General features: G+C 42.5%; 1 protein-coding gene across 2 annotated transcripts in view; it reads left to right on the top strand.

The window, feature by feature from the left end:
* LOC133377317 (cytochrome c oxidase assembly protein COX16 homolog, mitochondrial) overlaps positions 1-14,906 on the top strand; it is a 66,007-nt gene that overhangs the window by 40,517 nt on the left and 10,584 nt on the right. For both annotated transcript variants that reach the window (XM_061611160.1, XM_061611161.1), the window contains one exon: positions 14,520-14,582. In XM_061611160.1, coding sequence (XP_061467144.1) covers positions 14,520-14,582 — 63 coding nt within the window. The remainder of the gene's footprint in view (positions 1-14,519; positions 14,583-14,906) is intronic.

Raw genomic sequence — 14,906 nt, 5'->3', positions numbered from 1 at the left:
AAAGCTACAATGTTTGGGGCTTTTTAGTGTAGAAAACAGACAAGTAAAGGAGGGCATGATGGAGTTATATAAAGTCAGGTTTGGGGTGAAGAAAATAGATGGGGAGAAGTTTTTTCTTCCTTTCTCATAATATTGAACCCGGGCTCATCCAATGAGGCTGAATTTATGCTACGAGGGAGAAGGGACTCGGGATTCCTGACCCTGAAAGACCTGAGAGACTTGGGAGGCAGCTGACCAAGAGAGGAGGAGGAGCTCTGGTGAGGCTCGGCGGCGCTCTCTGCGAGGGAGAAGGGACTCGGGATTCCTGACCCTGAAAGACCTGAGAGACTTGGGAGGCAGCTGACCAAGAGAGGAGGAGGAGCTCTGGTGAGGTAAGCAGCTCATCTGCATACTTTCTTTCCCATCCCTTACAGCGCGCAAATTTAAATAAAACCAAAAAACCAAACCAAAATCCGTTCAACTAATTCCTGGCACTCACAAGAGAAACATCAAGACTGCCACTGACAACAGAAATAGGAAACAACAAACATAAAATGGAGGGGGATCAAGCAGTTGTTGTCACCTGCAACGTGTGCGCTATGTTCATCTTCTTAACGGAAACCAGACGTGATTACACTTGCAGCAAGTGCAGATTGGTGGCGCTCCTAGAAGAAAAGGTTAGGGGGCTGCAGCAACACATAGACACCCTGCGACTTATCAGAGAAGATGAGGACTTCCTCGATAGAACACAAGAGGGATTAAGGGAGCGACACAAAGTACAGGAAGAAAGTGACAGGAAGAACAGGACTGAAACAGCAACAAATCCCCGTGGAGGACTGTCACTGTAAGGGCAAGGAAAAACAGGAGGGATTCAGAACTGATGCAACTAACAAATCGCTTTCAGTGTCTCTCGGCAGACAGCACCTCTGAAGAGCCTCAACAAACTCACCTGCATCAAGAGACACTGACTGCAAAGGAAGACTCCACACCCTGGAAGAAGGAAGCTGATGCAACCACTGCTCGCGGCAAAAAGAGGAGGGTGCTGGTGGTTGGAGACTCGTTGCTCAGGGAGGTAGAGGCACCGGTATGCCAGCCGGACAAAATGAATTGGGAAGTCTGTTGTCTCCCTGGGGCATGCATCCCGGACATCGCTGACAACCTGCCGAGGCTCATTGGGAAACAAGATAGGTACCCCTTTCTCCTCATCCATGTGGGCACGAACGACACGGCCAGAAACACCTTGGAACAGATCACCTCGGACTATGAGGCTCTGGGTAGGAAGGTCAAGCATTTGGGTGCGCAGGTGGTCTTCTCGTCAATTCTTCCCGTGAAGGATAGAGGACTACAAAGGGAAAGGAAGATACTGCAGGTCAATGACTGGTTACGCAGATGGTGTCGACAGGAGAGGTTTGGATTCTGGGACCATGGTCTAAGCTTCTTGGAGGGGGGACTGTTGGCAAGAGATGGGCTGCACCTCACGAGGACTGGGAAGAATCTCTTTGGCAGAAGTATGGCAAAACTCATCAAGAGGGCTTTAAACTAAAGCCTCTGGGGGATGGAGATGATAGCTTAAAGACCGATCCAAAGACAGCAGGTTGTAAACGCAAGGATTTGAAGGGTACAGGAGACACTGGGAGAGAGAAAGGGATGCACGGCAAAGCTCACGGTGTATTAACGGAGGAATCCAATTGGGACAAAAGAGACTTCTGGTGTCTATATACCAACGCGCAGAGCTTGGGAAACAAGCAAGGGGAGCTTGAAGTTTTAGTGCATCAAGGCAAATATGACTTCATAGGGATAACAGAGACTTGGTGGGATGACTCCCATGATTGGAATATAGCCATTCAAGGATATAAACTCTACAGAAAGAATAGAAGCAACAGAAAAGGAGGGGGAGTAGCGTTATACATCAAAGACAAATACATCTCTATGGAAATCCAAGAGAGTGAACAAAGTGGTCCGGTAGAGACCATTTGGGTAAAAATAAATGGAGAAACAAATAAAACCAACATGGTAGTAGGTGTCTACTATAGACCCCCTGGCCAAGAAGAGGTGGTAGACAAGGCCTTTCTCAACAAATCTCTGAAATCTCAAGGAGGCAAGAAGTAGTAGTGATGGGGGACTTCAACTACCCGGATATCTGCTGGGAGACAAACTCTGCGAAGCACAAAGCCTCCAACAAATTTCTGATGGGCCTTGCTGATAATTTCCTCTTTCAAAAAGTAGAAGAAGGAACAAGGGGATCGGCAATCCTGGACCTGATCTTAACTAACAGGGACGAATTGGTCACGGGAATTAAAGCGGTCGGTACCTTGGGGGAAAGTGACCACGTAATGCTGGAATTCGGGATTCTGGGGAAAGCCAAAGAAGAATATAGTCAAACATGGACCTTGGATTTCAGGAAAGCCGATTTTAGCAAGCTCAGGGAAATGATGGGTAGGATCCCGTGGCTAGATAGACTAAAGGAAAAAGGAGCCCAAGAAGCGTGGGAGTTCATGAAGAACGTATTACAAAAAGCTCAATTGCAAACAATTCCAAAGAGGAAGAAAAACGGAAGACATTGGAAAAAGCCAATGTGGCTACACGGAAGACTGGTGGAGGAGGTAAAAGTAAAAAAGAGCATGTATAAAGAATGGAAGGAAGGACGCATCACCAAGGAAGAGTACCGACGAGCGGCTCGGGCTTGCAGGAATAGCGTAAGGAAAGCTAAAACCCAGAATGAGCTGAGGCTGGCGAGGGAAGCGAGGAACAACAAAAAGGGGTTTTTCAGATATGTTCGAAGCAAGAGAAAGACCAAGGAAACAGTGGGACTGCTGCTCAATGAAGATGGCAAAATGTTGACAGATAACGAGGAAAAAGCAGAACTGCTCAACACCTATTTTGCCTCCGTTTTCTCCCAAAAAGGGAACAGTGTGCAACCTTGCATCGGTAGCAATCTCATTAAGGGGTCGGGATTGCAGTTCAAGACTGATAAGGAGATAGTCAGGAAATACCTAGTTAACCTAAATGAGTTCAAATCTCCAGGGCCTGATGAACTGCATCCCAGAGTATTGAAGGAACTTGCGGATGTACTCTCAGAACCTCTTGCCATCATCTTTGAGAAATCCTGGAGAACGGGAGAGGTGCCGGAGGATTGGAGACAGGCAAACGTCCCACTCTTTAAAAAGGGTAAAAAAGAAGATCCAGGGAATTACAGGCTGGTCAGTCTGACTTCAATACTGGGAAAGATATTAGAACGGATAATAAAAGAGTCCATTGGCAACTATCTAGATGACAATGCTATGATTAGAAGGAGCCAGCATGGGTTTGTCAAGAAAAAATCCTGTCAAACTAATCTCATCTCTTTTTTTGATCGGGTCACTAGCTTAGTAGATGGTGGAAATGCTGTAGATGTCATCTATCTAGATTTCAGCAAGGCGTTTGACAAAGTCCCCCACGACCTTTTGATTAGCAAACTCGTCAAATGCGGACTACATGGAAATACTGTCAGGTGGATTCACAGCTGGTTGGAAAACCATACTCAAAGAGTGGTCATCGGTGGCTCTGCTTTGGACTGGAAGGAGGTCTCGAGTGGAGTGCCACAGGGTTCTGTCCTGGGGCCGATACTCTTCAACATTTTTTATCAATGACTTAGATGATGGGGTGGAGGGAAGCCTTATGAAGTTTGCGGATGATACGAAACTGGGAGGGATAGCTAACACAATGGAAGACAGGAATAAAATCCAAAGGGACCTGGATAGACTAGAAAATTGGGCTGAAATTAATAAAATGACATTCAATAAAGACAAATGCAGGATTCTGCATTTAGGCCACAAAAACAAAATGCACAGGTATAGGATGGGAAATACCCGGCTTAGCAGTAGTGCATGTGAGAAGGACCTTGGAATTGTAGTGGATCGTAAGTTGAACATGACCCAGCAGTGTGATGCTGCGGCAAAAAAGGCAAACGCGGTTTTGGGCTGCATAAACAGAGCTATAGTTTCCAGGTCGAGGGAAGTAATAGTCCCACTATATTCTGCATTGGTCAGGCCTCATCTGGAATACTTCGTTCAGTTCTGGGCGCCTCATTTTAAGAAAGATATAGACAAGTTAGAGCGGGTTCAGAAGATGGCGACGAGGATGATAGCCGGTATGGAGAACAAGTCTTATGAGGAAAGGTTGAAGGAACTTGGCATGTTCAGTCCAGTGAAGAGAAGGCTGAGGGGTGACATGATTGCACTCTTTAAGTACCTGAAGGGCTGTCACATAGAGGAGGGTACAGATTTGTTCTCTGCTGCCCCAGAGGGTAGGACTAGGTCTAATGGTTTTAAGTTGCAGGAGCGTAGATTCAGATTGGATATTAGAAGGAACTTCTTGACAGTAAGGGCAGTTCAGCAATGGAACCGACTGCCTAGGGAGGTGGTGGGATCCCCTTCGCTGGATGTCTTCAAGCAGAGGCTGGACAGCTATCTGCGGGAGATGCTCTAGCTGTGGATTTCCTGCTGTGAGCAGGGGGTTGGGCTCAATGGCCTACAAGGCCCCTTCCAACTCTATGATTCTATGATTCTATGATTCTATGAATGGTGGGAGATTCAGGACAGACAAACATTTCTTCACACAACCCCTAGTTAAACTGGAATTCTCTAGCACAAGATGTAGTGATGGCCACCAACTCCAGCAGCTTTCAATGGGGGTTTGACAAATTAATTGAAGATAAGGTTATCAAAGGTTACTAGTCATGACAGGAATTTCCAAGTCGTGGTGGTAACCTCCAAGAGCAGAGATAGCATGTCTCTGAATACAGTTGCTGGGGATCACAAGCAGGTGGGTATCAGTACCCTCATGTCCTGCTTGTGGGCTTCTCATAGGCAAGGATGGAGGAGAAATTTGGTTCGATTCACATTTTAATGTGAATGTACCTAATTCACACTTCCTGAAATAATACACAAACCAAGCCACAACTATCCTTAGAAATCTGCACTTCTCTTAATTTCGCAATTCAGTTCTCCAACCAAAATAAATGTACAAAAATGTATTTAGGGAAATGTGTGCATAAAAATGCATATATTTGTGATATATGAGCATTTGTTGTATGTTAGTGAAAAAATCTCAAACTGATGCAGAAATGTGGCGCAGCAATTGCAAGTACTCTTGGATGAAACAGATTATTTTGACCCGTTCTAGTCTGGGTTCAGGTCTGGTTATGGGACTGAATCGGCCTTGTTGCCCTGATGGATGATCTTTATTGGGAGAAAGACAGCGGGAGTGCAACCCTGTTATTCTTACTTAGTGGCTTTTGACAAACATAATAACCGTACCTACTGTACTGGGCTCCTCCGGGAGGAAGGGTGGGCTATAAATCAAATAATAAATACATAAATAAATAAAATGTGGCGAACTGAACTTAAGACTGGAAAAATGAGGAAGTGAGGGAACCCAAAATTGACAGATATGCATCCTACCCAAAGAGCTGGTTAGACACTGTAAGAACAGAATGCTGAACTAGATAGGCCTTAGGGTCTGATCTAGCAGAGCTCTACGTGACAAGGGGATATTCATACATTGTGTTTTATACAGAGAGGCTGAAATGATTTTAGACAAGATAAAGTGGCCTCAAAGCCCCTGATGATGTCATCCATGTATTAGTGGCAACTTGTCAGAATTATTTTAATATCATGTTAACTTGTCACCAAGAGCTCGTCTATATACATATGAATTCCCAGTTTATATTCCAGAATTCACTATATGTTGAGATCGCAGAAACCTTGAAAGCAGCTGCACATTTTTGGCAATTTGTTCTGTTTATCTCATTATCAGGGTTAGAATTTAGGCTTTGTATCCAATCCTATGCTCAGGAGTAGACCTGTTGAAATTAAGGGGCATGACTAACTTAACTCCATTAATTTAAATGGGTCTACTCTGAATAAAAGTTAGTTGGCTACAACCCTTTAAAATAACGTCTAGTAAATTGGTGCTAGTGCTTGTACTTCAGATAGTTGTAAAAAGACTGAATGTTGGCGGGTGCAGGTTTTTCTTTTCTTTTCACCTGCATGAGAAGCTATACTTACCAATTTCCTCTTATTACTATTATATGTATCCTTCTTCCCTTCTAGTCATTCTAGCAACTTTTCCCCCATGGCAACTGTTGATTTCTAAAATGTCTTAACCGGTGCCTAGTCTCATGCCTCTGTCATTGAAAAATCTAGCATGACACTTGCCCATTTCACTTTCAGTTCTTCCATTTTTCCAAATTAAAAAGCCTGAGTACACTGGTCCAGAAATATATATACAACAATAAATAACAATTTTGGCAATTTTATCAGTAACGTTTTGGGAGGCAGATTATATTGATTCTAACTCCTCTAGATGTTTCCAATGTGACTTTCAGAGTAACTGGAATATTGGCTAAAAAAACCCAAGATGGTATTTTAAAAAATCTCAGGGAAATGTAAAAATAGAGTAATAGAAATGCATACATTCTCATTTTACCTACAGAGGATTTGGAATCAAGAGTTTATAAACCACTTTGAATATGAAAAGCACTGTGTAAATACTTGCATTTTTTCTTGTTGGTGAAGTTCACCAGATATCAGTATAGAAGCTACCGGTACTTTGACTAGAATTTAGTGAATCTTGAATTGAATCTTGATTTTGTTACTCTATTTAAGCCCCAAGGAAAAGCAAAATGAATGAAAAATTGAACATTTCAGTATACATATGAACCAAAGGTCTGTGGCTGAATTCCATAATTTATTTACATATATGTAACTGTACATGAACTAGATTTCCAAGTTGCTTCCACATAAGCACCATTTTGAAACTAATGATGGCTGTGTAGTAGTAGTGTTTGCTTAGATGCAGTCATTACTTGTATACTGATTAAAACTGATTGTTGTTTGTTTCTCTGAACATACTCAAATAGGAGACCTGGACTGTGGGATTGTGTCATTTCAACTTAGTCTATTTCTTCTTTACCTGGTGCTCCAGTGACATCCTAGCCTCAAAAGACAATAAAATATTTCTGTGTGCAAGGCCTAATTTACATGGGTTATGGGGAAGATTAGAAGTATATAGAAAAGTGATTCTAAACTCAAATTTCAAAAAAAGCTAGCAAGCATGCTATAGAAATAATTGTGATGATCCAGCAAATTTCTCTCTAAAGACACTGCAGTAGATGAGACTCCAAGTTGCATGTTCAACATTTTAAAGACTTCAAATTCTAGCAGAAAATATCAGTAAATGTTTCATATAATCATATCCTTTTTGAAGAACAGAAAGAAAGGAGGAAACTTTTGAAGCACTGAACTACGTAACATTTCCTCTTTCTCAGCCCAGGCCTCGAGGGCATTTTGTTTTAAATCTTGCACTTCAGGCTATTTAAGTGGTTTGTAAAAGAACAGGTACAGCATATTAAAGAGGCTTTACAAAGGCACCTTGAGGAATTGTCTTTTAATATTTTAAACGCGGGTGTCTTACTTTTCTGACTCCCCTGCCCTGTCTACCTCCATTACATTCCGGATGAGTCAGCCAGCAATTCAGCAGCAGAGTTCCAGTTCCAAAAAGAGTGGTGCATTTTTCAACAGCAGTCCGGCTTTTTGACACACAATAGAGTATATATCACCCCCAGAACTTTGGGAAAAGTAGTCAATAAATGTGATCTATTTTGTGTTTCCTCTAAATCAGGGACTGCTTTAACTTTTATTTGCTCATTTAGAAGGGCCACGTCTTTTCACCACTTTTGCCTCCCAGTGCAGGCTCTCTTTTTCCTCAGTATCCCCACAGCTTTCTTTGGATTCTTCCTTCTCTTAACCCTCCTTCTCTCTTTCTACTCTATAGCACTGTTCCTCTTTCTCATTCTGCACCCCTACAAATCTGTTTGCAACCACATCTGTTATTGGTTCTGTCAGCACAAGAATTCACCTGTACATTCCCTAAATCTGTTCTGGGATTTTTCCCAACTCTCTGGAGCAGACTTGGGAAGGTCACAGGGAAAGGAAGGGAGGAGGTCCATTGTGCAAGCAGAGATTAGTTGGATACTGCTCCAAATCGGAATAAAATCAGCAGTGACAAATATCTATAATACCCCCCATGAAAGCCAGTTGTTATTCAAACACCCAGAGAAATAAAAATGTATTTAGCTTCATTTAAATGTTTCTGCTGTGTGGGTGAACAAGATGTCACATGGGAGGGTGTGCTATAAGCTGTTGCCACCGTGGAGAGTGGCCCATATCATATCGCCATCCTACTGACCACTACAGTATATAGGACAAAGAATACTGCATGATCATAGTGTAGGGGTCAGATGATAATGGAAGGCACTTCTTTTAAGTCCCAAGGTGTTTAGGGCTTTATTTGCCTAAAGATATTGGTCTGTGACAATTCTTTTTTGTTTTCTGCCTTCCATAAGCCTTTTTATTGTTTAGGGCACTGTTTTTCCCTCTTTCATCTCCATTACTTAACCCATCCAGGGTTCAAGTTCATGCTGCTCCAGTTGGAAACCTTGTCTGTGGTCTGAGACAGGAAAAAGTAACTCATTGGTGCTAGGGCTCGCCATGCATTTAAGCACATAAAAAGAGGCCAGTCGCTCTGGATAGGGCCTTCTCCATGGTGGCTCACAATTGTGGAACTCCTTCCCCATGGGAGTGCAGTTGTGGTCTACATTGATGACATTTAGATGTCAATTGAAGACAAATTTATTCACCCAGGCTTTGAGACATAAATATTGTTATAAAACTGCTCCAGCTTTGAATCTGTATTTGTGTATGTTGGTGATTTTAGTTATTATTCATCTATTTTTAAAATGTAAATCCTGCCATTCCTTCCAGTAGAAGCCCAGGGCGGCAAACAAAAACACTCTAAAACATCATAAAAACAGACTTTAAAATATATTAAAACAAAACATGTTTAAAAACATCTTTTTTGAAAAAGCTTTAAAAACATCTTGAAAAGCAGTTCCAATTAGATGCAGACTGGGGATAAGGTCTCTACTTAAAAGGCTTGTTGAAACAGGAAGGTCTTCAGTAGACGCTGAAAAGATAACAGATGTGGCGCCTGCCTAATATTTAACGGGAGGGAATTCCAAAGGGTAGGTGCCACTACACTGAAAGTCCGCTTCCTATGTTGTGAGGAATGGACCTCCTGATAACATGGTATCTGCAGGAGGCCCTCACCTGCAGAGAGTAGTAATTGACTGGGTACATAAGGGCTAAGATGATCTTTCAGGTATCTGGACCCAAGCTATACAGGACTTTGTACACCAAAACCAGAACCTTGAACCTAGCTCTGTAGCTAATGGGCAGCCAGTGCAATTCTTTTAGCAGCAGGGTGACATGTTGGCAATATCCTGCCCCAGTGAGTAGTTGCACCATCACATTTTGCACTAGCTGCAGCTTCCAGACCAACCTCAAGGGCAGCCCCACGTAGCGCGCATTACAGTAATCCATCCTGAAGGTTACCAGTGCATGGAAAACAATGGTCAGGCTATCTTGGTATGGAAACGGCCACAGCTGTTTTACCAGCCGAAGCTGGTAAAAGGCGCTCCTAGCCACTGAGGTCACCTGGGCCTCTAGCAACAAAGATGGATCCAGGAGCACCCTCAGACTACGAACCTGCTCTTTTAGAGGGAGTACAACCACATCCAAAGCAGTCAACTGACCAATTATCTGAACTCGGGAACCACCAATCTACAGCGCCTCTGTCTTGCTAGGATTCAGACTCAATTTATTGGCCCTCATCCGGCCCACCATCGAGTCCAAGTGTGGAGTAGGTAAAGATATGGCTCCCTGATAAAAGTGGGGTTTGGAGGGGCTGCCAGTCAGCTAATCAGCAGCACCTACAAACCCTTATGCTTTTGCCCACACCATTTGAAATTAGTCTCCCAGGCAAAGTAAAGGCTTCCCCTGATGGCAGTGGCCTTGCCCTACTGTCAAAATGCCCCACAAGAGTTGGGGATGTGAGGATGGAAAAGACTCGCACTCCTGCAATAAGGCAAAAAGAATAAATGATGGATCAAGTAAATGTTTGATGAGATGAAAGGCATCAAAAAGATCACCTGCTAGAATCAATTGCAGGACAAACTCAAGACATAGTCATGAAGTCATCTATCTGTTGAAGGCCTTCACTAGTATACCACTTCAATGGTATTCAACTATTGTTCTCCTTTGGTGGGAACATATCAAAAGAAAGGGGAGATAGCAGAGGCACTTATGCCTGCTGAATTATTTATATTGCTTTGGGGGAGATAGCCAAAGGAAGCTAAAAGCTTTGCAAAAGTAGATGATTGCTGTTTTTTGGCAGTAGCAAATATAGGTAGGTACTGGACATGCTCTATCTCTGATAGTACACAGATCAGAGTAGGCAGATTGATAATTTTTGTCATTTGACTCATTTAAGACAGACAATTTATCAGCTCATTTTATCCTCCCCTAAACCTCTCTAACCATATCAGTGCCACCTGTACACACATATGTATTAGGGAGGCTCCCAAATTCAAGCCTTGAGTTAAACAGCACACAGTAACAGCAACCTCTGCTGGATCCGAGGGCTCTCAGTGTATGCTTCCTCTCATGCTTTGTGTTGAAGCAATTAACATCCTTTCCCATCTCAGGATGAAAGCTGAATTCATTTTATACTTGGTAGTTAATGACAGGAAAGGGATCTTCATTTGTACACAGTACCATGTATAAATAATTCTTTCTTGGGGTGTAAACAACTGTTCTTAATGTTCTGGAACTGTCCAGCAGTGCAAATTAGTTTTGTAGCCCATAAAATTCTGAAGTACAAATATTTGTTTGGCTATTGCCAGCCTCTGGGTAGAATGTAGCCAGTTGTGCCTGACAACAATCCAATGTCCACCAAAACATCTTTGGTTGAGGGATCTCGGTTAGGAACCTAGGACACAGTTGACCTCCTAAGTCATGTTTGCTTCTTCTTGTAACATGCTCTAGGATCAATATTAGGAGGACTCAAACACAGCAGGGTTCCTTTTACTGTGAACGTCAATCCTTTGGCCCCAATATTGTTTCTATAAATATATTGTGGCTGTGAAATGTTTCTACAACACAGGAATGAATTCACTGCAGTGGTTGATAGAAATGCTGCCCTAAGGAGGGGGGGGAAATCTTCCATCAAAGAATCTTTTTTTTTTCTGATTGCTGAATGAAACTAACACTACAAGACTGCTTTGGAGACCTGCATTCTGTGCTGATGTCCCCCCCCCCCCGTTCTTTCTTTAGTCTATTTGCAGAGTTGCATTCATGCAGTTCAGACTTTGCTTTGAGACTAGATTATTCTTGGACCAAAATGAGCCATCATAGAGTTTTAGCTATCACAGAGTATATTTAGTATATCATGGAGTACATACAAACTTCAATCCTTTGTTTGAAATGTTCTGTACCCATAAAGTACGTGGAACAGTCAAATGTGAAGCAGGTAAAGATACCTGAGCAATGTGTGGGGGAGAGCTAAAACAGCAGGTGTGGGTAACTCACAATCTGCAGGTCATCTCAAGCCCCTCAGAAAGTTTTTGTGGCCCTCCAAGCCCCCCAAATGTGTCTTTAAAAAATTAACTGTTCCCATAGGTACCCCACTGTGATATTATGATGCCAAAAGTTTATTTGTGGCCCCTGAGGCTCCTCCAAAATTTTGCCATTAAAAAAATATATTGCATTTTTTGCTGGCCACTCCTATGGGTCGCCTGCTGTGATTCTGTGGCACCAAACATTTTTTATGGTCCCACCAGATCTATTTGTCTTTTTTAACATTTTAAAATTGGGCCACTTTCCTATTTTGGCCACACCTCTACAGGAGAAAGGGAAAGGAAGAAGCAAGAGCCCACTTAAATGGGAAATGTGGGTCATTTGCATGTATGAATATGCATATTTGCTCAGAAGTAAATCGCATTCAGATCAGTGGACTTGCTCTGATGTAAATGTGCATAGGATTACAGCCTTCGTCTACATGCAGAGTGGTTCACAACTTCACAGTATAAGGCTGTGAGCACACTAGTCGCCTACAGCAAAGTGTTTCCATTGGCCACACCTGGAGGGGGAACAGGTTGATCTGCTGATTAGTTGTGAAATCTCATTGAAGCAAATTTTTTTAAATGTACTCAAGCTGATCCCATTGGGTTTTTACAGTAAAAAGGGGCAGGATTTGACTAGTGTCATGTGCCCCCGTTTTCAGAAAAGAGAGGTGGAGATGCACTGGACCCAGCAGAACAGTAAGTGTGCTTCTACTGTAAATGTCTCTTCCTTCTCCTGGCCTCAGAGCTAGTAGACAGAGCTTGTTGCCCTTGGGATGCATCCGTGTCCCTCCATAACTATCTCTTCTATGAGACCTGCACTTTATTCTGACATTCATACCTAAATCCTTACACGCTATTCACTTTGATATCATTATGGATTTCTGATCAGATTTCTGTGGATGGGACTATCACTGTGCATTGTCTTAAGGCTGGGTTTCTCAGAGTGATTGATATTGACCCTCTGGGGTTGATGGGACTGTACACAAGGTGAATGAAGGCCTAGGAGTCGAAAGGGGCTTGAAAAGGGGCTGAGGTGGAAAAGAAGTTTGCCAGGTATAGTATGAAAATTTTAATTAGGCTCAGAAATAAAGGGCATAGGCATGTACGCACCTCCCTTGCCAATTAAGAAATTGTGGTATTCAGTGCTAGTCCTCCTCAGAGTAGACCAACTGAAGTTAATAGAGCTAACTTAGGTTTATTAATTTCAGTGGGTCTACTCTTGAGTAGGACTTAGTTGACTACAACCCTCTGTATAATTTTTACATGTTATGATTCCTAGTAATCATGACTGATGATTGCTAAATGTTGTTTATATTGAATCACAGAATAGCAGCGTTGGAAGGGGCCTATAAGGCTATCAAGTCCTACTCCTTGCTCAATGCCAGAATCCAAATTAAAGCATACACAATAGGTGGCTGTCCAGCTGCTTCTTGAATGCCTCCAGTATTGGACCACATCCCTAGGTAATTGGTTCGATTGTCATACCGCTGTAACAATTAGGAAGTTTTTCCTGATGTTCAGTTGAAACCTGGTGTCCTGTAATTTGAGCCTATTATTCTGTGTCCTGCACTCTGGGATGATCAAGAAGAGATCCTGGCTCTCTTCTATATGACAGCTTTTCAAGTATTTGAAGAGTGCTACCATATAAGGCTAAATATGCCCACTTCTTTCAGTCTGTCCTCATGGGGCTTTGTTTCTAGTCCCCTGATCATCCTTGTTGCCCTCCTCTGACCCTGTTCCAAATATATTGATATTTCAACTGTATTTCATTTATATTCCTTGGAATTTGGGTTGGGGTCCATAACAACTTTATAAACTCATCAGGGGATCAATGAACTCGGAAGTTTGGGAAACCCTGCCTTAAGGCAATACCTGGCCAGAGTCTTGAACTTGATAAAGGAATGCTGATAGCCTAGGATATTCCAGTGGTGTGTTTCCTCGTAGGGACAATGTTCCTTAAGTATTCTGAATGGCTAGGAAATACCTGAAAAGGGAACATGCCTCCCGCCCCCTATTACTAGCTAAGGATAATATGAAGAGAAACAATAGAAACTGTAACTTGAGTTAGAGAAATCATGACCAACAGAGAGACGTAAGTTTTGGGAATCTGTAAGCTAACTGACAGCTAGTATAGCACAGTGGGGAGCAGAGCCTGGCTGGGAGTCTCTGAGTTCAAATCCCCGCTCGTGTCTCCTGGGAGTCAAGGGCCAGCTGAAGATCACCCCCACAGTGAGTGGCTCAGGGGCTATGTGCCCCAGCCGTGGGGGAATTATTTTGTGCTACTGCTGATCTTCTGGGAGCCAGGCTGCATACACACTATACATTTAAAGCACATGATTTCCCCCAAAGAATCCGGGGAACTGTAGTTTACACCTCACAGAACTACAATTCTGAGCACCCTTATCAAACTGCATATGCAGTTTCCAAGGTGGACTCCTCAAGGGATGTGCAGAACTGGGATATTGCATTCATCTTTCTGGTGCAATCAGTTCTGAGAACCTGAGCTTAAGCAAGTCTCCTGTAATCTTACATTGTTTAATTTGTGATCAAAATTGAACAAGAGCAGTTTATTTTCATGGATAGATATAGAAAGAGAGAGAGAGACTGATTTATCAACCTGTCCCGGTTTCCCACTTTATGAATGGAAATGTGTGCAAGACATCTTTAGTGATCCATTTTTTTATATGCAGGTCATCTTTTCCATCTACAGGACTTTAGACTTAAGGTGGAGCACCATTGAGGTGAAAGGCTTGGGATTTCATATGGAGCATTCCTTGCAAAGATGTCTTGTGTTTTACTGATACTGCCAGAATCTACTGTGACAAAGAGACAATTAGAAATGCACTGCTGTTCCATCATCGATGAATGAATACTGCAGGGATTCACCTATTTTTCCTTCTCCTTGATTCTTTTCCTACATAGGGTAATAGCACATCATAAGAGAATGGAGAGGCTATTACTTGTTCTGAAAGTTTTGGAAACTTCAGGATTTCTTTCAAATTTAAATTGACATTTTCTGGCCTTTTTGACTTGGCAGGTTGATCCAGCTTTGGAAGAAAAACTCAAGAAGAATAAAATGACACTGGAATCAGAATATGAGGTATGGTTCACTGAATGCCTGCACTGAAGCCTTTTTCCCCCATACCCTGCCCTAGTTATAATAATGGTGATTCTCCTCATACCTAAAATTAAACCAGCCCTGGTTTTGATTCATGGGCATCCAGTAAAAGCAGGCCTTTTCCTTTGGGTAGAAATAATCTTTGAGAGTTGAAAGCCTTTTACCGCACACCCTTCTTTGATGTCCATCTGCCAAATACAACACTGCAAATGCAGTTTTACTGTTCCTGTGGTTAGTCTATAAAAGAAATGCAAGTCTGACTAGAATGTGCATGAGTCTCCATTTATATTGCTAACATCATGATGA

This window comes from Rhineura floridana, chromosome 2, assembly GCF_030035675.1.
Source record: "Rhineura floridana isolate rRhiFlo1 chromosome 2, rRhiFlo1.hap2, whole genome shotgun sequence".
In the NCBI taxonomy this organism is placed as follows: domain Eukaryota; kingdom Metazoa; phylum Chordata; class Lepidosauria; order Squamata; family Rhineuridae; genus Rhineura; species Rhineura floridana.
Note: the sequence above shows the minus strand (reverse complement) of the source record. Positions and strands in the feature narration are given on the sequence as shown.